Source organism: Oryctolagus cuniculus, chromosome 17 (genome assembly GCF_964237555.1).
Source record: "Oryctolagus cuniculus chromosome 17, mOryCun1.1, whole genome shotgun sequence".
Taxonomy (NCBI): domain Eukaryota; kingdom Metazoa; phylum Chordata; class Mammalia; order Lagomorpha; family Leporidae; genus Oryctolagus; species Oryctolagus cuniculus.
In genome coordinates this window covers 37087979-37108145 of record NC_091448.1, presented here as the reverse complement: position 1 = coordinate 37108145, position 20167 = coordinate 37087979, and the positions used below count along the sequence as shown (strand labels likewise).

At 40.2% G+C, this 20167-nt stretch overlaps 1 protein-coding gene across 6 annotated transcripts in view; it reads right to left on the bottom strand.

Moving 5' to 3' along the window:
* The window catches only part of USP32 (ubiquitin specific peptidase 32), a 214867-nt gene that overhangs the window by 37745 nt on the left and 156955 nt on the right, over positions 1–20167 (bottom strand). For 4 of the 6 annotated variants that reach the window (XM_051824715.2, XM_070061011.1, XM_070061010.1 and 1 more), the window contains 8 exons: positions 19470–19645; positions 18191–18331; positions 8257–8416; positions 4495–4724; positions 3442–3523; positions 2586–2660; positions 1269–1407; positions 904–1009 (listed from right to left, as the gene is read on the bottom strand). In XM_051824715.2, coding sequence (XP_051680675.1) covers positions 904–1009; positions 1269–1407; positions 2586–2660; positions 3442–3523; positions 4495–4724; positions 8257–8416; positions 18191–18331; positions 19470–19645 — 1109 coding nt within the window. The remainder of the gene's footprint in view (positions 1–903; positions 1010–1268; positions 1408–2585; positions 2661–3441; positions 3524–4494; positions 4725–8256; positions 8417–18190; positions 18332–19469; positions 19646–20167) is intronic. The other 2 variants (XM_070061012.1, XM_008271181.4) reach the window with 1 other exon arrangement.

The following is a 20167-nucleotide window of genomic DNA, read 5'->3' as shown; positions in this document are numbered from 1 at the left end:
AGTTCATGGAAAATGGAATAAAAAGACAAGTTCATTTTAGTGAAAGTATTTGAGGAGCCAGTTTGTGTCCTGGCTACTCTTCTGATCGAGCTCTCTGCTTATGGCCTGGGAAAGCAGTGGAAAATGACCCAAGTATTTGGGCTCCTGCACCAGCATGGGAGACCAGAAAAAAGCTCCTGGCTCCTGGCTTTAGATCAGCCCAGCTCTGGTGGTTGCAGCCATTTTGGGATTGATCCAGTGGATGGAAGATCTTTCTCTGTGTCTCTCCCCTACCCCTCTCTGTAACTCTGCCTCTCAAATAAATTAATAAAATCTTAAAAAGTTTTTTGGGGCCGGCGCTGTGGCATAGCAGGTAAAGCTGCCGCCTGCAGTGCCAGCATACCATATGGGCCCCGGTTCAAGTCCCAGCTGCTCCACTTCTGATTCAGCTCTCTGCTATGGTCTGGGAAAGCAGCAGAAGATGGCCCAAGTCCTTGGACCCTTGCACCTGCAGGGGAGACCCATAGGAAGTTCCTGGTTCCTGGCTTTGAATCGGCACAGATCTGGCCAATGTGGCCACTGAAGAGTGAACCAGTGGATGGAAGACTTCTCTCTATCTCTGCCTCTGCCTCTCTGAAACTCTGCCTTTCAAATAAATAAGTAAATAAATATTTTTTAAAAAAGTTTTTGAAATCCATGCAGTTTTTTCATAATATGCATTTTTCCATGAACTTTTAGAAGACCCTCTGTATACAGCAGTGTTTTGTATATATATATTGACATATCAAAGTATTTGACATCTGGACCCCAAAACATTTATTTAACTAAACTAAAAAGCTAAGCAGAAAAAGCATGTAGAGAAAAATGATTCCTTCAACAACTGTTTAGAAATTAAATACTTTAACGTTATTTTAACTTACTTACCCGAAGCTTTAATGGAGCAACGTTCTTCTGGGTCCCACTCCAGAGCTCCTGTACTAAATCACCATAGCATTTAGCCATATGCCCCTTCATGCCGATGGGATTGGTTCTAGAAGTTTGAGAGGAAAATTTGTTACCAAACAGTCTCATAAATCACAATCTTCTGGACAGAGAGATGTCCAGCATCTCACATCAAATTAATTATCTTTTCTTTCTGAAATAAAGGAAGTATCCCTTAGGCCTTATTTCATACTAAATAGGGCTATAAGACTTTCCTGGCTCAGAGTAAAGAAAAAGGAGATTTAGGCGACACTGGTTCATACCAATGTCACAGAAGGTTAAGGGGCCAACAGTTCAAAAGTGATTACCTGTTGAGTTCATAAAGATGTCTCCCTGAGATAAAATACTGTGTCAGTGGCTGTGTGTTACTAACGCACTGTATGCTAGAGTTCATGAAGCATGTATTTCCCAGGTTACTCAGACCTGTGGCTCCCTTTTCTGTTGGAACTGGAACAAAAAATGTGAGAATCAATGCTGAGCTGTAGGAATATTTAAACAACAAACAGTATCTTCGTTCAATGCAGTGAGTTTTATAACTCTTTTAATCAGCTAAAGGGAGCTAATCTTTTTTTTAGCAGGTCTCTCAAATGCTAAAGTTGAGAAGGTCTAGCATGGAATCTCTGGCAATAACGATGATGCATGCTCATTTGTAATTCAGAAGCAGTAATTATCTAATTTCTAGGATTTTTTTTTTTTTTTGACAGGCAGAGTGGACAGTGAGAGAGAGAGACAGAGAGAAAGGTCTTCCTTTTGCCATTGGTTCACCCTCCAATGGCCGCCGCGGCTGGCGCGCTGCGGCCGGCGCACCGCGCTGATCCGATGGCAGGAGCCAGGAGCCAGGTGCTTTTCCTGGTCTCCCATGGGATGCAGGGCCCAAGCACCTGGGCCATCCTCCACTGCACTCCCTGGCCACAGCAGAGAGCTGGCCTGGAAGAGGGGCAACCGGGACAGAATCCGGCGCCCCAACCGGGACTAGAACCCGGTGTGTCGGCGCCGCTAGGCGGAGGATTAGCCTAGTGAGCCGCGGCGCCGGCAATTTCTAGGATTTTTTAAAAAAGAATTCAAACAATTATTTTCCTAGAATGTTTCAAAGAAATTTAAACTATTTAATTGCAGAGTTAGAAATTTAGAAAATAGGCCGAGCATGGCTCACTAGGCTAATCCTCTGCCTGCAGTACCAGCACCCGGGGTTCTAGTCCCGGTTGGGGCGCTGGTTCTGTCCCAGTTGCTCCTCTTCCAGTCCAGCTCTCTGCTGTGGCCCGGGAGTGCAGTGGAGGATGGCCCAAGTGCTTGGGCCCTGCACCTGCATGGGAGACCGGGAAAAAGCACCTGGCTCCTGGCTTTGGATCGGTGCAGCGCGCCGGCAATAGCAGCCATTTGGGGGGGTGAACCAACAGAAGGAAGACCTTTCTGTCTCTCTCTCACTGTCTAACTCTACCTATCAAAAAAAAAGAAATTTAGAAAATACTCTGATGTTGGGTTTATCAACAACAAAGGCTACTTCAAGAAAAAAGAACAAGAGAAGGTCTTAGTAACTTTTGAATTAGAAAAAGTTGTTAGCATTTCAATATCTGAAAGAATATATTTAAAACTGTCTCTTTAACAATAATATACTGGATACTTACCCTTGTGTCTATCTATTTTACTACTGTTCGCTATAAAAGACATTTCTTCTGGCCAACTCATATCTTTGTTGCGCACTGTAAAGAGAGATAGAAATGCGTTAATTTTCTATCTGCACAATTCAAAGCCACTCAGTTCCCTCTGCTTAAAAATTTCTGAATCAGACACACTCAATAAAAAAAAAAAAAGTTGATTTAAGTAATTGGCTCTGAAACCATTTCTATTCTTTGTATTGGTTAGAATAAGCTATTACTTCAATTACCTACTTAAAGTAAAATTATACCCTATCATCTATAAATGTAATTAAGCCTTAGGCACAAATTTCCAAATCTCAAACCATTAGAAATATTATAATTCTTCCTTAAATTGTAACCCTGTCAGAGTAATCTACTCAATTTAACACAAAGGCAGTTACCAGTACTTCCATGAATCTTGAAGAGAAAAGAAACACTGTCTAAACCTATGTGTGAATATACAAGCAGCTCTGTTGGTGAGCAGCCAGCACTGACGACTAATGAGACCTGTGTGCTACTAACTATCTCAGAAAGCTGATTTCTTTACTAAATCTCAAAGAAGCAGTCTGAAAATCCCAAGAAATTGTAATTTGTAACTGAATTCACTTGTTTTTAACCTTCTCACCTCTTGTTAGCCAATGACTACAAACAAGTTATTTTTCTTTTAAAGCAATCTACATAGTATGGGAAGATTATATAAAAACGCAGCGGGTTTTCTTTACCACAAAGAGAATAATTATCAAATAATAGCTTCCCTGGAAAAGATTATAAAATTATTAGTACCTTTTTAAATACTTCCACTAAGATTCCAACAGGAATGCTGATACATGCTCTCATTACGTACCCTCAATGACCAGGTGCTGTTCATCCTGGATTTTCAAATATTCCAATCTATGATCTTCATCATCCAGAAGAGTAAGGTAATTCTATTTAATAAGGAAGAGATCTTTTTGTTAATTTTGTTAGTAAACTGGAAGCAAATATAGAAGTAAAGAAGAATGATAATTAAAAACTTCCTTGCAGTTACATAACCCATTTCACAATTATTTGGGAAATTATAGTTGGCTAGCAGTGCTGAGCTACAAAACAAGGAAGATAACATGTGGTATATAAACATTCTATGTCCCTAAAACAAAATTACACACGACTGGGGGCAGAGACCAAGAAAAGATCCATCACACATAAAACTAAAATTTACTGAGAAAGATTTCCTGAAAAGTGCAGAAATTCTTTAGTATCCAGTTTGAAATTCAGTAAACGTTCTAAACAGAATTTGATTGCTTACTTAGGAACTGAAAATGCAGAACCAAGTACAAAATTAGTTCTTTTAATGCTCACAACAACTCTAAGGAGATACTATTATTTTCCCATTTTACTCATGAGAAAATTGAGGGGCAAAGATTAAGTGATTTGCCCTTAGTTATACAACTTAACAGTGGCAGAGCCAGGCATTTAATTCCTGGCAGTGTGATTCCGTGAACCATGCTCTTAAACGCTATGCAATACTGCCCCTCAGTGGTGACCAAAGGAAGAACACACAGGGGATAGAGATTGGTTAGCACTAAGGATCCAATTTCAGAGTATTATCTATAGCATATATGTTAAGCAATTAACAGCACTGTCTCTGAGAAGAGGTAATAGAGGCTAGGGTATGGGAAGGAGAATGTTCCACTGTATATTCCTGTATTGTATGAATTTTTTAGCACCCATATAAACTACTTTAACTCAGGTGACAATGATTTACATGTATGCATACATGAATTTGAAAGTTAAAATTTTCACTGAGATCTTAGACATACATGGCTTTTAGTATAATTACTACAGAGAAAAAAAAAACCCACACTCATGAAACTTGATTTAACCATCAGACTCTTCATGACACTGAGATACCTCTTACCTCACTGTTGTATAGCCACAGGCGCATGTCTTCCTCTTTGATGCGCAGCCTTTGAGACAAATATTCATGAATTTCCTTGATGGTCTGCATTCGACTAAAACAGCCTGTATAGGCTAATACTCGCTTTAAAGGTGCATTCGGAGAAGGTACATTTCCTACGGTTGTAGTAATCACAATAAGGAAAAAGGCAGATGTAAAAAAAGGCACCCTTCTCAGCAATGGAGTCCATGCTATTTTGGGAAATAATGTTAAGAAATGAGAATTACAGGTTTAATTTTATAAATGAAGAGTACCATTGAGTTTTTAAAATGAAGACAGGAGACTGAAGAGTCTTGAAGTCAGTCCAAAGTCTGAGCAACAAATGCCCAGAGCTTAAATGATTGGCAATATTTAGATCCCAAGGAGAGTGGGGACCCACTGGCAAATGACTGGCAATGGTCAATGGCTGCCCTCAGTTAGGTTACACTCGACAGCAAATGAAATAAAACCCTGAGTAAGAATGAGGGGGAGGCAGGGGCTGGACAAAAAAGTATTAAAAAAAAAAAAAAAAGAGTTGCGGGGGAATAAAATGGGACCAGTTTTGAATGCCATAGATAGATAATTGGGTTCTTCTGATCTACTTTCTTAAAATAAACAGCCTTAGAATTCCTAATCCCATCACTGTCAGTCATTAAGTGGCCCAATTATTTGGCACACTGGTACAATTATACAAGAAAAGAAAATGTGACTTAATATCTTCTACACAGCCAAATACAGTTCCAAAATGAAGCCAAGAAAATTCCCATGGTAACATAAATAAGTAAACAGATAGTCTTATTGCAAAGGAGTAGGGTGAAAGAAGTCACATAATCTGTCAGGCTAATAACAGCACAGCAGACATGACCTAGAATTCCTGAAGGGCCAAAGGTGGAAACAGAAAAGTGGCAATAGAGTCATCCCTCAGTACTGCAGGAGCCCGGGTCTAGGACCCCTACTTCCAAGAATACCAGCACCCAGAGATGCTCAATCCCTTACACAAAATGGGTAGTACTTGATTTAACTCAGACTCATCCTCCCATATACTTTAAATCATCTCCAGATCAGTAATAGTGTCTTTCACAAAGTAAATACTATATAAATAGCTTCTATTCTGTATTCTTTAGCAAACAATGACAAGAAAGAGGACTCTACATGTTCAGTACAGATATCGTTTTTTATAAAACATTTTCCATTCAAGGTTGGTTGATCCTCTGGATGCTTAACCTGCACACAGAGGGCTAACTATACAGGGAGGAAAAGGAGAAGAGTGAAGGAAGAATATATCCAGAGTAACTCATATTTCAAAAGAGGAAGAGGGGGCCAGCATCCCATATGGGTGCCAGTTTGTGTCCCGGCTGCTTCTCTTCCAATCTAGCTCTCTGCTTTGGCCTGGGAAAACAGTGGAAGATGGCGCAAGTGCTTGGATCCCTGCACCCATGTGAGAGACCCGGAAGAAACTCCTGGCTCCTGGCTTTGGATTGGCCCAGTTCTGGCCGTTGCAGCCATTTGGGGAGTGAACCAGCAGATGGATCTCTTTCTGTCTTTCCCTCTCTCTGTCTGTAACTCTGCCTCTCAAATAAATAAACATTTTTTAAAAAAGAGGAAGGGGATAAAAAGAGTATAAAAATCAAAAAAAAGTTTGCTAAGAACAAAAATAAAAACAAACTTGTTAAAACCCAGAAAACTAACTATTCAGTGAAAAATCTCAACAAAGCTGTACCTTAAATGGTCACCTTTGGCTATATATAGAAGGCTGTATTTTATTAAGCAGCCTCAATGAAAATGATGAACTTTTGTAACACAGTGTTTTTAGGATATAAACATACATTCCAGGTAGTTTTCCAGCCAGTCAGTGGTGACTTATCTTCTTCCTCCCATTAAATGTGCTTTTATAAGTTTTCATTTACTAAATAAGCAGATAAAAATATTGGCAACATCAGCTTTTTAAAGCTTCCAAGAAGAATTCACTCACCTAATCCTGGCTGAAAATTATCTAAGGAATAATGACTTCTGTAGCCTTGTCTTTAGAAAAAGCCACAATGAAGTCATGGTAACTGTGGCAAGGTTTACTTCAAAAGGAAAACAGAACCTTAATAAACAGCTATGGTAAACTGAGTAATTGAGAAAGATGAATATTATGTAATGACAGAACAAAACTTAACCATGATCAGTTTTTAAATGCACAGCAAAGCAAATTTTTTTACTATGAGCAAGCAAAAGATAATCTCTAAAAGAGCAAATTTATCTAATTACACATCAGAGGATTAGTCATAAGATTACAGCAAGAAAGCATATTTTTATAAACTTCAAAATGATTAATGATTGATTTCACAGTTAATTAGTAAGGAATAAAATTTCAAATTAAGAACAAATTTGGAGCATCAGAACTACCCCATTCTAGGATTCAGAAGCATTTGCAAGTATAGTGTCCAAGTCAATCTCTATTGTCCTAAGCCACAATAAGAAACTTTTTGAGTTCTAGATAGTTTTTACAGCAAGCTCATTAAACAGGCAGCCACTTATTACCAATAATTGTGTGCTTTTGAATGGCACCAACAAATCTAGTTGAATTTACAGAAGCAACAAAAATCTAGATCGGCACAGGAGTTACAAAGAATACTTACTAAAAGCGCAACAACACATCTTGCCTTTCATGTTATCTTTCAAAGAGAATCAAGAAAGACATATGCTATGGGTGCCCATGAAATCAAGGCTAATACTTTTATTTACTGGAAAATTATATCAAAAATTTTCAAAGTAATTCTATATTTCAATGTTCATTGATGTTCTCCCCAAAGATCGAGTTTTGGTTAGGCAGAGGCCACTAAGTTGTTATAATTTCTCACTAAACAATATGCAAAAGGATATTCATATATTATCAGAATATAACCTTTGGGGAATACAAAATTAACTCTATTTAAATTTAAAGGTAGCATATTACTTACAAAGGGTTGGTTTGGGCTCAGAAGTAGTTCCCGTTTATTAAGTTACACAAACTACAGTAACACACAGTCTGAGACAGTGTAAATGAATGAACTCACTATTTCTTTACTGCTGAAGAACAATTTCAAATATATGCAAGGCAAAAACATACAGCAAGGCTCATCCATCAGTAACATTTTCTCTTACAGAGAAATCAAAATAAAACTTTTTGTATACTATACATTAAAATAGGAACTTTGCATGTCTTATAAATTTGATGTTTTTTGGGGTCAATGTGTCAATTTCATTTTCAAAAACATATCCTTTACTCTATATTACCTATTTATTTAAAAGCCTCCTTAGATTTAGCACAAGAAATATAACATTTTTTGCCAAACAAAACTCAAAGAAACAAATACAAATCATTATATGCCATAGGATCACTTTTAAAATAAATTTTAGTGGAACTGAAAAGACCCGTCTAAAGCTAGCAAACTACAGTTTGGGTCTACAATTTACAATGGCTTACTTCAAAGATATAAAGCATATAAAATCCACTCCAATTAATTACTTTCCTAAGTTTACAAACTAGAAAAGGAAACAATTCTTATCAGTTTGCTGCTGGGTTTGCTTCTACCCCCATGTGTGGTTTTGCACATAATGTTGATCTAAGCCTTATAAGTGATTTACTGATTTGGATCAAAGTAGGTGGGACTGTGAATTAGTACAGTGGCATCAGACTTAGAGCAACTTGGTTTCACTATGGCTTTAAAAAATTTTTTAAAGTAAATTCATAGTATTCTTGCTGCATTCTTAAGTTACCTCTCGGTAAATGCTGAGGAAACATTCTCAGGCTCATCATACCCATATTCACCCAGATGTTAGACTGCTGTGTCCGAGTGGCAGGCTGCTGTCTCAGGAAGAGAAGGTAGCGAGGAAATAATTCCAGCTCTGGGATATCTGTCTTGCTATTCTTGATCACCTGTTATTTTACAATATAAAAGTAATTACTCTAAAAGAAGAAACAAAGATTGCCATTATAATGTAATGAGATTTACCACTCCACTAAAATCCTTGACCAGTCATTACCTATTTTTTCATAGTACTGAAACTCATGAGTATATTTAAGTTACATGGACTTGAATACTCTCAGGTTCCTGTTCCTAAAATTATGTTCCAAGAATAGAACTTTTTGTGTGTATCTTCTATATTTAAACTTAAAAGCAAGCAACAATAAAAATTAAGGGGGAAAAAGCTTCAGTATTATCTTACCGTATCTTACCCTCTTCACTTTTATATGTCATGTATATAAATGATTTTCTGAGGACATATTCACAGAGTTGGCGTTAAATAAGTCAAAAAGCATGGAAGTGGAGGTGTTCATGTCTGCAACTACAGAGCCATGCTACCACCCAAAGGTTAGCCATCTACACTATTTCCATAATATACAATTATTCTGTGCTCACAAAACTTTATCATTGGACACTACTTAGATACATTCCCATTTCTTTAATACATATAATTGTAAATTTGCTTCAACTTTTCTTTTTTAAAAATATTATTCTGTAGTTTTCTAATTTTTTAAAAAAGATTTACTTATCTGAATTAGAGAGAGAGAGAGAGACAGCACTTGGGTCATCTTCCATTGCTTTCCCAGGCTATTAGCAGAGAGCTGGATTGGAAGTGGAGCAGCAGGGACCTGAACTGGAGCCCTTATAGGATGCTAGTGTCACAGGTGGTGGCTTTACCCATTATGCCACGATACTGGCCCTTCAACATTTTTTTTGGTATTAGTAGTGAGGATAAAACTATTTTTAAATAAAAATTTATTCTCTGTTCTACTTCTACAATGGGTCTGTTCCTGTATTTTTTTTTTCTGTGATTAAAAACGAAACTGGAAGTATAAACCGATGTTACACATTGTTGGAATAGGATTTTCAAGCCGCTCCCTCAAAATTACCTGCTTTTCAGTCCACAGACACAGGAAATCACCTGCTTACCAAAATATTATTTAGAAGTAGCATGTTAGCAATTTTATATTGCAAAAGGATAGCAGCATAAACATCTAAACTATTTTTATTTAAGTATTTATTTATTTGAAAGGCAGAGTTACAGAGAGAGAAGGAGAGACAAAGAGAGAGAGAGAGGTTGGTTCACTCCCCAAATGGCCACAACAGCCAGGGCTGGGCTAGACTGAGGCTATGAGCATCTTCCAGATCTCCCATGTGGGTGTAGGGGCCCAAGGACTTGGGCCATACTGTGCCACTTTCCCAGGTGCGTTAGCAGGGAGCTGGATCAGATGTGGAGCAGTATCCCCAAACGGGATGCTGGCACTGCAGTCCATGGCTTTAAACCAATGCGCCACAGTGACAGTCCCAATACTTAAACTCTTTAGAACAGATCCTACAGGGGGTTAGATTTTTTTTTTTTTTCGACAGGCAGAGTGGACAGTGAGAGAGAGAGAGACAGAGAGAAAGGTCTTCCTTTTGCTGTTGGTTCACCCTCCAATGGCCGCTGCAGCCGGTGCGCTGCGGCCGGCGCATGGTGCTGATTCCAAGCTAGGAGCCAGGTGCTTCTCCTGGTCTCCCATGGGGTGCAGGGCCCAAGCACTTGGGCCATCCTCCACTGCACTCCCAGGCCACAGCAGAGAGCTGGCCTGGAAGAAGGGCAACCGGGACAGAATTCGGCGCCCTGACAGGGACAAGGTGGAGGATTAGCCTATTGAGCCGTGGCACCAGCTCGGTGGTTAGATTTTATTTCCTCGTAACCAAGGTCTTCTGCAATGTAACTTTTTTTTTTTTTTTAATTTGAAAGGCAGAAAGACAAAGAAAGAGATAGAGAGTGCTTTTCCATTCACTGATTCACTCTTCAAATGCCCTCGATAGTGGGAATCAACTCGGAACTACCATGTGAGCACAGGAATCCAATTACTTGAGCCATCACCACTGTTTCCCAGTATCCACATTAGCAAGAACCTGAGCCAGGTATTAAACTCAAATACTCTTGATATGGGATGTAGATATCTTAAATGGCATATTAACCACTAAGCTAAACGTCCACACCAAGAGAGTATTTTTCATTACCCCCTCCCAAGATTTATTTATTTATTTGAAAGCCAAAGTTGCAGAGAGAAGAGGAGAGACAGAGAGATCTTCCATCTGCTGATTCATTCCCTAGATGGCTGCAACAGCCAGAGCTGACCCAGGCCAAATCCAGGAGCCAGGAGCTTCATCCAGGTCTCCCACATGGGCCATCTTCATTATTTTTTCTCAGGCACATTAGCAGGAAACCAGATCAGAAATGGAGTAGCTGGGACTTGAAGTGGCACCAATATGGGATGCTAGCACTGCAGGTGGAATTCTTAGCTACTATGTTACAATGCTGGTTCCAAGCTTTTTTGCTGGTTCCAAGTTGTTTTTTTTTTTTTTTTTTTGACAGGCAGAGTGGACAGTGAGAGAGAGAGAAACAGAGAGAAAGGTCTTCCTTTGCTGTTGGTTCACCCTCCAATGGCCGCCGTGGCCGGTGTGCTGCGGCAGGCGCATTGCGCTGATCCGAAGCCAGGAGCCAGGTGCCTCTCCTGGTCTCCCATGCGGGTGCAGGGCCCAATGACTTGGGCCATCCTCCACTGCACTCCCAGGCCACAGCAGAGAGCTGGCCTGGAAGAGGGGCAACCGGGACAGAATCCGGCGCCCCGACCGGGACTAGAACCCAGTGTGCTGGCGCCGCAGCCAGAGGATTAGCCCATTGAGCCGCGACGCCGGCCCAAGCATATTTTTTAAAAAAGGTCTTAATATTTAGTTATTATTATTGCTTGAAAGGCAGAAAGACAGAGCCAGCCTGCAATATCTTCTATCCACTGTTTCCGTCCCCAGTGTCTGCAATAGCTGGGGCTGAGCCAGGCCAAAGTTATGAGCCCAGAACTCAATCTGGGTCTCCCATGTGGGTGACAGGAACCCAACTATTTGAGTCATCACCACTGTTTCACCAGGTCCAAAATGGTAGGAAGCTGGAGTCAGGAGGCAGAGGCAGAGCTAGAGCTAGAGCTAGAGCTAGATATTAAACTTTGAAATGGGACACAGGTGCCTTAACTGGCATCTTAAATACTAGGCTAAATGTCTACTATGATAAAATTTTTTAAGTTTTATGTTTATATTTAATAAGACAACAGCTTTCAAAAATATTGATTATTTATTTGAAAGGGAGTATAACAGAGAGATCTTCCACTTGCTGGTGTACTCCCTAACACTCACAAAAGCTGGGGCTGAGCTAAAGCCAAAGTCAAAGCCAGAAACCTGGAACTCAGTCCAGGTCTCGGAAGTAGATGGCTGGAACCCAACTATGTGAGCCATCACCTGCCTCCCAAAGTACACATTAGCAGGAAACTGGATTGGAGGAGGAGTGGGGACTCAAACCCAGGCACTCTGATATGAGATGTGGGTTTTTTTTTTTTTTAAAGATCCATTTATTTATTTGAGAGACAAAATTACAGAAAGAGGTAGGCAGAGACAGAGAGAGGTCTTCCATCCGCTGGTTCACTCCCAAGATGGCCACAATGGCTGGAGAAGCGCAGATCCGAAGCCAGGAGCCAGGAGCTTCCTCCAGGTCTCCCACATGGGTGCAGGGGCCTAAGGACTTGGGCCATCTTCTACTGCTTTCCTAGGCCATAGCAGAGAGCCGGATCCAAAGTGGAATAGCCAGGACTTGAACCGGTACCCACATGGGATGCCGGCACTGCAGGCAGTGGCTACTCCTCTGCCAAACACCTGCCCTCAAAACAGAGTATTTTTTTTTGAAGGTTTATTTATTTATTTGGAAGGCAGAGTTAGAGAGGCAGAGAGAGAGAGAGAGAGAGAGAGAGAGAAAGGGAGAGAGCGAGCAAGCGAGCATGCATGCTGGTTCACTCCCCAAATGGCCACAATGGCAGCAGCTGGGCAGATCCAAAGCCAGGAGCCAGGAGCTTCTTAAGGATCTCCCATGAGGATACAGGGGCCAAAGGACTTGGGTCATCTTGTACTGCTTTCCCAGACCACAGCAGAGAGCTGGATGGGAAGTGGAACAGCCAGGACTCAAACTGGTGCCCATATGGCATGCTGACACTACAGGTGGCTCTATCCACTATGCCACAGCGGCAGCCCCAAAACAGTATTTTAACACTACAAGATGGACAATAAAGGATCAAATAAAAACACTACTACAAATCACAGTATTGCACGCATTCTGATAAATCATAACATAACATTTGAAAGACTCTATTTGGGAACATTTTAACTCCTACTTCAGTAGCATAAAAGCAACTTTTCCTGACATTCCTCTAAGACCACTGGAAGAAACAAAACCTGTGTGCCTTCCCAAACAGCAAGACACAGTGACGACTGCAAAGCCATCTACAATTTCTTAGGACTGCAATTTAAGTGTGATTTTCAGAAAGACTGATAATTTAGTATCTTTAGTTATCAGACTACATAAAAACATATCACCAGGAGAATCTCAATGGATAATTCAGTAATTTCTATAATACTTATCTTGCTTTTGAAGATAACAAGTGATTTTGTGAGCAAGAGCTTAACAAATTCTCTCTCTCTCTCACACACACACACATATATATATACACATTCATTTACATTTTAATTATCTTTGTCTATAAACTTGTAAATTTCAATAGTTCCCAGCAAACAACAGATGCAAAATAATCCCATCATATAAAACTATTCAGGTATAATCTTTACAGAAAAGAATGAACAATATGTATGAAATATGAGTATGACTTTTAATATAGTAATTCCACTTACAGGAATTTTCTTTTTTTATTTTTAAAGGTTTATTTACTTTTTTATTTTTTATTTGAAAGGTAGAATTAGAGAGAGAGAGAAAGAGAGAGGGGGAAAAATATCTTCCACCCACTGGTTCATTCCCCAAATAGCCTCAACAGCTTCTTTTGGATCTCCCATGTGAATACAGGGGCCCAAGCACTTGGGCCATTTTCTGCTGCTTTCCCAGGTGCATCAGCAGAGAGCTGAATTAGAAGTAGAGCAGCCAGGACAAGAACTGGAGCCTATATGGGAGGCTGGTGCTGCAGGCAGCAGCTGAACCTGTTATGCCACCCCAGGAATTTTCCTTAATCATCATAGAGATTTGGAAAGAGAATGTTCACCAGAAAATTGCTCCAAACAGATAAAAGCTAGAGGGAAATAAAATATCTATCATTAAAAATGATGGCACAAATCTAAATGTATTAACCTATAAAAATCCATGTGTCCATGTTCGTTTTAAAAACAGATCATGGCCGGCGCCGCGGCTCACTTGGCTAGTCCTCCGCCTGCGGCGCCAGCACCCCGGGTTCTGGTCCCAGTTGGGGCACCGGGTACTAGTCCCAATTGCTCCTCTTCCAGTCCAGCTCTCTGCTGTGGCCCAGGAGGGCAGCGGAGGATGGCCCAAGTCCTTGGGCCCCTGCACCCGCATGGGAGACTGGGAGGAAGCACCTGGCTCCTGGCTTTGGATCGGCACAGCCGCTGGCCATGACAGCCATTGGGGGAGTGAATCAACAGAAGGAAGACCTTTCTCTCTGTCTCTCTTTCACTGTCTATAACTCTACCTGTCAAAAAACAAAAACAGATCATACCAGCATTGTGGGACAGTGGGTTAAACTGCCACCTGTGACCCTGGCATCCCATATGAGCACCAGTTTGAGTCCTGGCTGTTCCACCTCTGATCCAGATCCCTGCTAATACATGCCTGCCACCAACATGGGAAATCTATATGGAGTTCCAGAATCCTGGCTTTGGCCTGACCCAGCCCTAGCTGTTGCAGCCATGTAGGGAGTGAACTAGTGGATGGAACCACATGCTCATGAGCTCTCTCACAGTCTCTAACTCTGCCTTTCAAATAAATAAAAAATCTTAAAAAAAAAAAATAGTAAAACATCAGGTATGTTGTGATTCAATTTCATAAAATTATCCACATATATCTATATATGTGTAAGTATACAGGAAGGTATAGAGAGATGCACACCAAAACACTAACTATAATTATCTCTAAGTTGAAGATGTGGCATGATTTTCACCTTTTTTTGTTCTATACTGCTTAACTTAACATCATTGATCATTTGTCCCAAGAACAAATAAAATAAAACTACTGTGGGGCCAGCGCTGTGGCGTAGCGGATAAGGCCACCACCTGCAGTGCCAGCATCCCATATGGGTGCCAGTTCGAGTCCCGGCTGCTCCACTTCCAATCCAGCTCTCTGCTATGGCCTGGGAAAGCAGTAGAAGATGGCCCAAGTCCTTGGGTCCCTGCACCCATGTGGGAGACCTGGAGGAAGTTCCTGCCTCCTGGCTTTGGGTCGGCGCAGCTCCGGCCGTTGCGGTCAATTGGGGAGTGAACCAGTGGATGGAAGACCTCTCTCTTTTTCTCTGCCTCTCTTTCCCTCTCTGTGTAACTCTTTTAAGTAAAATAAATAAATCTTAAAAAAAAATAAAAAAATAAAGCTACTCTGCAAAACAGTAGGATTTATCTAAGAGCGAAGGTAATAGAACTTATTTTTAATCTTGTCATGGCAAATACATTGATCACAAACACCAGATTCAAATGTTTTAAAAGCAATTTTTCCTAAAATCAGGTAAATTTATTGTATGTAGACATGAAGATAGACTAAGATGAAAATAGATGAAAAATAGTATTAAGTCAGCAAGTAAAGCATTAATTCAATAAAATTATGCTTCAACTACTATTTATCTCACATCCAAATAAAAAAATATGACCTCATAGGAGGCTCTGAAAGAATTCACTTAATAGTTGTTGATAATACTAATAACAGTCAACATTTACTGATCTCTTACCATGAATAAGATAATATGCTAACCATATGTGTTTTTTAATTTCAAAAACACTCTAATGAGGTAGGTCAAATTATTCCCATTTTATAAATGAAAAAACGGGAACACCAGGAATCTGAATTCAAGCAGGCTCCAAAACACTGAAATTTATGTTTTGAAGAAGGGAATTCAAAAAGCTTAAGGAAAATTCACAGTATCTATTTTTAAATATTTACTTACTTATTTGAAAGGCAGAGCAACAGAGGAAGAAAACGAGACTGAAAGAGGATAGACAGAGAGACAGAGGGATCTTCCATATGCTGGTTCACTCCCAAATTACAACAACTGGACTGGGCCAGGCCAAAGCCCCAGGATCCCAGAACTCCATCTGGATCTCCTATGTAGGTGGAAGTGGCCCAAGTACAAGGGGCATCTTCTGCTACCATTCCAGGGTGCATGTTAGCAGGAAGATAGATTGGAAGCAGAGTATTTGGGGCTTGAATATGAAGGGTTGGTATCACAAGCAGCAGCTTAACCCACTGTCGTCACAATGGCAGCCACACACAGTATCTACTTTTAAAAATTATTTGTTTATTTGAGAGGCATTAGAGATACAGAGAAGGAGAGACAGAGAGATCCCATCTGCTGGTTCTTCCCCAAATGCCTGTGATGACCAGGTTGAACTTGAGAGCCCAAACCCAACCAGGCCTTCCTTATATGTGTTACGAACCTTATTACTTGAGCCATTACCACTGTCTCCCAGGGTCTGCATTAGCAGGAAGGTGGAGTTAAGGGCCAGAAGTAAGCATCATATCCACATCCAATGTGGTATATAAATGTCTTGCAGGATACAAACATCTGGCTCCCACATAATCTTTCAATTCAATTCTTCCATAAACTTTTGAAGATCCATCATTCATGAAATATGACACAGTATTTACCTTACAGACATGGAAGATTAAAACAGATAGAAAATTGGAATTGTGTTGTGGTGCAATGGGTTAAGCTGCTGCCTATGATGTCGGCATCACACATGAGTAACACTTCGAGTCCTAGTGATTCCACTTCTGATCCAGTTCCCTGCTTAGTGCTCCTGGGAAAGCAGTGGAAGATGGCCCAAATACTTGGGACACATGTGGAAGACTTGGATGGAGTTCTTGGCTCCTGTTCTGACCATTTGAGGAGTGAGCAGTGAGCAGACAGAAAATCTCTTTCTCTCTCTCTGTGTGTCTGTAGCTCTGCCTTTCAAATAAATAAATCTTTATAAAGATAAAACAAAACAAAACAGGAGCTGGTGTTATGATGTGAGTTAAGCTGCCTGTGACACTGGCATCCCATATGAGCACTGGCTTAAGTCCTGGCTGCTCCACTACCAATCCACCATCCTGCTAATGTGCCCGGGAAAGCAGCGGAATATGGCCCAAGTATGTGGACCCCTGCCATTCACATGGGTGATCTGGACAGAGTTCTGGACTCCTGGCTTCGGCCTGGCACGGCTGTGGCCATTTCAGCCATTTGGGAAATAAGACCAGCAGATGGAAGAACATTCTCTTCTTGTCTCCCTCTCTTTCTGTAATTCTGCGTTTCAAATAAATAAATCTCAACAACAACAAAAAATCAGGAAAGTCTGACATTAATTGACTCAAGAACTGTTCCACCCCCCCTAATAAATAAAACAAGAACCTATATATCCAGGAGTCCTGATGTCAAATACTAACAGTGTAGGAACCAACAAAAACCCTAAATTTCTGATTCCTAAACATAATTTTTAATAACCATAATTATTTATAACTCAAAATCAACACAGCAGAGGCTGGAGCTGTGGCATGGAGGGAAAAGCTCCTGTATGCGATGGCAGCATCACTGGTTCAAGTCTTAGCTGCTCTGCTTCCAATCTAGCCCCATGCTATTGTGCCTAGAAAAGCAGCAGGAGATGGCCCAAGTTCTTGGGCTCCTGCATACATATTGGTGACCCAGAGAAAGCGCCTAGCTTCAAATTGGCCTATGCTGGGCTGTGTGGCCCTTTGGGGAGTGAACCAGTGGATTCTCTCTCTCTGTAACTCTTTCAAGTAAATAAATAAATATTTAAAAAAATCGACATAGCAGATTTGTACTATTTTTGTAAGCTAACTTGCCATACCTCATTTATATATAAAAAAACTCTCTAGGTATAAAGAAGTTCTAATTTGAATATTATAAAAGGAAGAGTGACTCTGGATTACAAGAGAGATCTTGCTGTAAGATTTCTTGTTTACTGCTTCAACAATGTAAAAAGTAAAATCTTGTGTGATGAGCCCATGTATCATGCAAACAGAGCAAGTGACTGATCAATATTTTCATGTAACATTCTGCAAATCCTTTCAAGTATATTAAAGCTTTTGACTCCAAATGACGCATTCCAGGGATAGCAATGATCAAAATTCATTAGTCTTGAATTCCTATCATCACACATTGTGATCTTTTATATGCTCTCCCTTTCCCAAAGATAAACTACAAAAACTCACTAAAAGCCGCATGAAGACAGCAATCCCCAAACTGGTTGCCTGTGTGAAAAAGGGGAATAGCAATATCACTCAAGTTTGTGGCGCTGGCTCTGAGCCTTCCTTCCTCTCCAATCTAAGTTCTGCATGATATTACATGTGGACAACTCATAATTCCCTGGCTTTTCTCAGGCTAGTGACTGTTCTTTCAACTCCATGTCAGCCACCTACTGCCATGTCAGTGAAGAAATGACATCTGATATAATGCTCAATAAATGTTGAATGAATCAATGAGCGAATGTGAAACAACCTAAAATTATTAGTCAACAGATCTGAATAGATTTTTGAGTACTATGCTATCATAAGTAAGAATTAATTTGTGGACAGTGATGCTCAAATAGAAAAAGTAATAAGAAGATTCCATTTCCAACCGCTCCATACGTAAGGCAGTACTGGATATACTTACTGGTCTAGGTAGGGCCAGGTTTGCTCCATACCAATGATAAAGTGCTCTCCATACAGGTTCTGGGACCATTTCATAATCTCTTCCATGGATTAGCTGTGGAGTTCGTTTTAATCGTCCTCCTTCTAGTGTCAATGATGTAGCCTTAGAAAGAATGAAATGTAATGCTGATATTAAAAAATCCAATTATTTATTTTTTCAGGCAGAGAGGTAGAGACACACAGAGTGAGAGAGAAAAGAGAGTTTCCTAAATGCCCACAATGGCCAGGGCTGGGCCAAAGCTGAAGCCAGGCACTCAATCCAGGTCTCCCATGTGGATGGCAGGCACCCAGTTACTTGAATCAACATCACTGCCTCCTGGAAACTGCATTAGCAGGAAGCTGGAACCAAGAAGAGCTGGAGCCAGGTATCAAACTCAGGTACTCTGATATGGGATGCAGGTACCACTCCTAAATGTTGGTTTTTAACATTTTTTTTTAAAATTATTTGAAAGTCAGAGTTACAGAGAGAGGGGGAGGGACACAAAGAGATCTTCCACCCACTGGTTCACTCCCCAGATGGCTATAAAGGCCAAGGCTGGGCCAGGACAAAGCTGGGAGCCAGGAGCTTCATCTGGTCTGCCACGAGGGTAGCAGAGGCCCAAGTCTGGGCCATCCTCCTCTGCTTTTCCCAGCCATCAGCAGGGAGCTGGATTGGAAGTGGAGTAGCCAGGACATGAACTGATCTCCATATGGAATACCAGCATCGCAGGCAGCAGCTTCATGCAGTATTCCACAACACCAGACTCTGGTTTTTAATACTTTTAATTACAAAATCTCTTGTGTTTTAACAAAATGTACTCATAAAAGAACAAAGTCATATATTAGTATCTAGAGTCTCATGTTGTTGAAAAGACTCAATTTTCTAAAAGAATTTTTACTTGTGACTTTCAAACTGTTTTTGAAAACTCAAGGCAAATAAATCATTTGGAAAAATCACTGGAGTATTTGGAAACAATAGTATTAATTTTCCTATATTTCTTTCAAGCAATAAAAAATATGGAACATTTTCTTAGTAGTATCCCAAGTAAGAATAATATTTCCAAGGACCACTACATTACTTCACTGCAAGTATTAAGTCATAAAATATTCTCACTGAAATATACATGCAAAGAGATTCTCATCCCCAACAGGTTAATTTAAAAGAGCCACCAGCATTTTGCTAAGTGCTAAAACCTCTTGGATGAAATTCAACTGGTAACTTGGCAGGGAATGATTTTACAGCTAGAAGTCAAATTACCTACCTTTACTGGTTCTTGAGTTACTAGTGGCTGATTATCAATAGCCCCTGGTTTCTGAGGATTAAGATGCAACAAAATATTCCCATTGGCTCCTAGTAAACATTGGTTGTTATTGTCAGAAGTGTTGTGTTGTCGAGCAAAGCACATATCTGCCCCAGGTGTGGTAGAATACAGAAAGCCTATAAGGAAAAAGATGATAGAATCTCTTATTCTTAGTTATTATATATGTTTGAAGATGTGAACTCAATGTCCATGTTTTGGATTAATGCTACTATTCTGCTGACATGTCAGTATAGTGTTAGATTCTAATGACTCTGCAGAAGACAGGAAACATGGGTGTACTCTTTTCTGAACAATGTACAGCACAGCACTAAGAAGAATAAAAAGTTTTAAAATTGTTACTAAACAGACACTTGGCCACCTCATCAGAACATATAATAATTCATCATGGAGATTATATATCCTCTGACAGGAAGCCAAGAGATATGGATCCATAGTTGGACTTTTGCAAATGATTAATGACAACTTACAGTTTTAAACTTCAATCGTTATTTTTTGGCATTTCAACTTTCAACTGCATGTTAGGGTTAGGTAAACAATACAGTCATCAAATCACTTTGTGACCTACCTATGGGATGCTCAACCTGTGAGTATTATATAGTAAGCACACACCAAACAGAACCTTAGACAAGGTCAAGAAA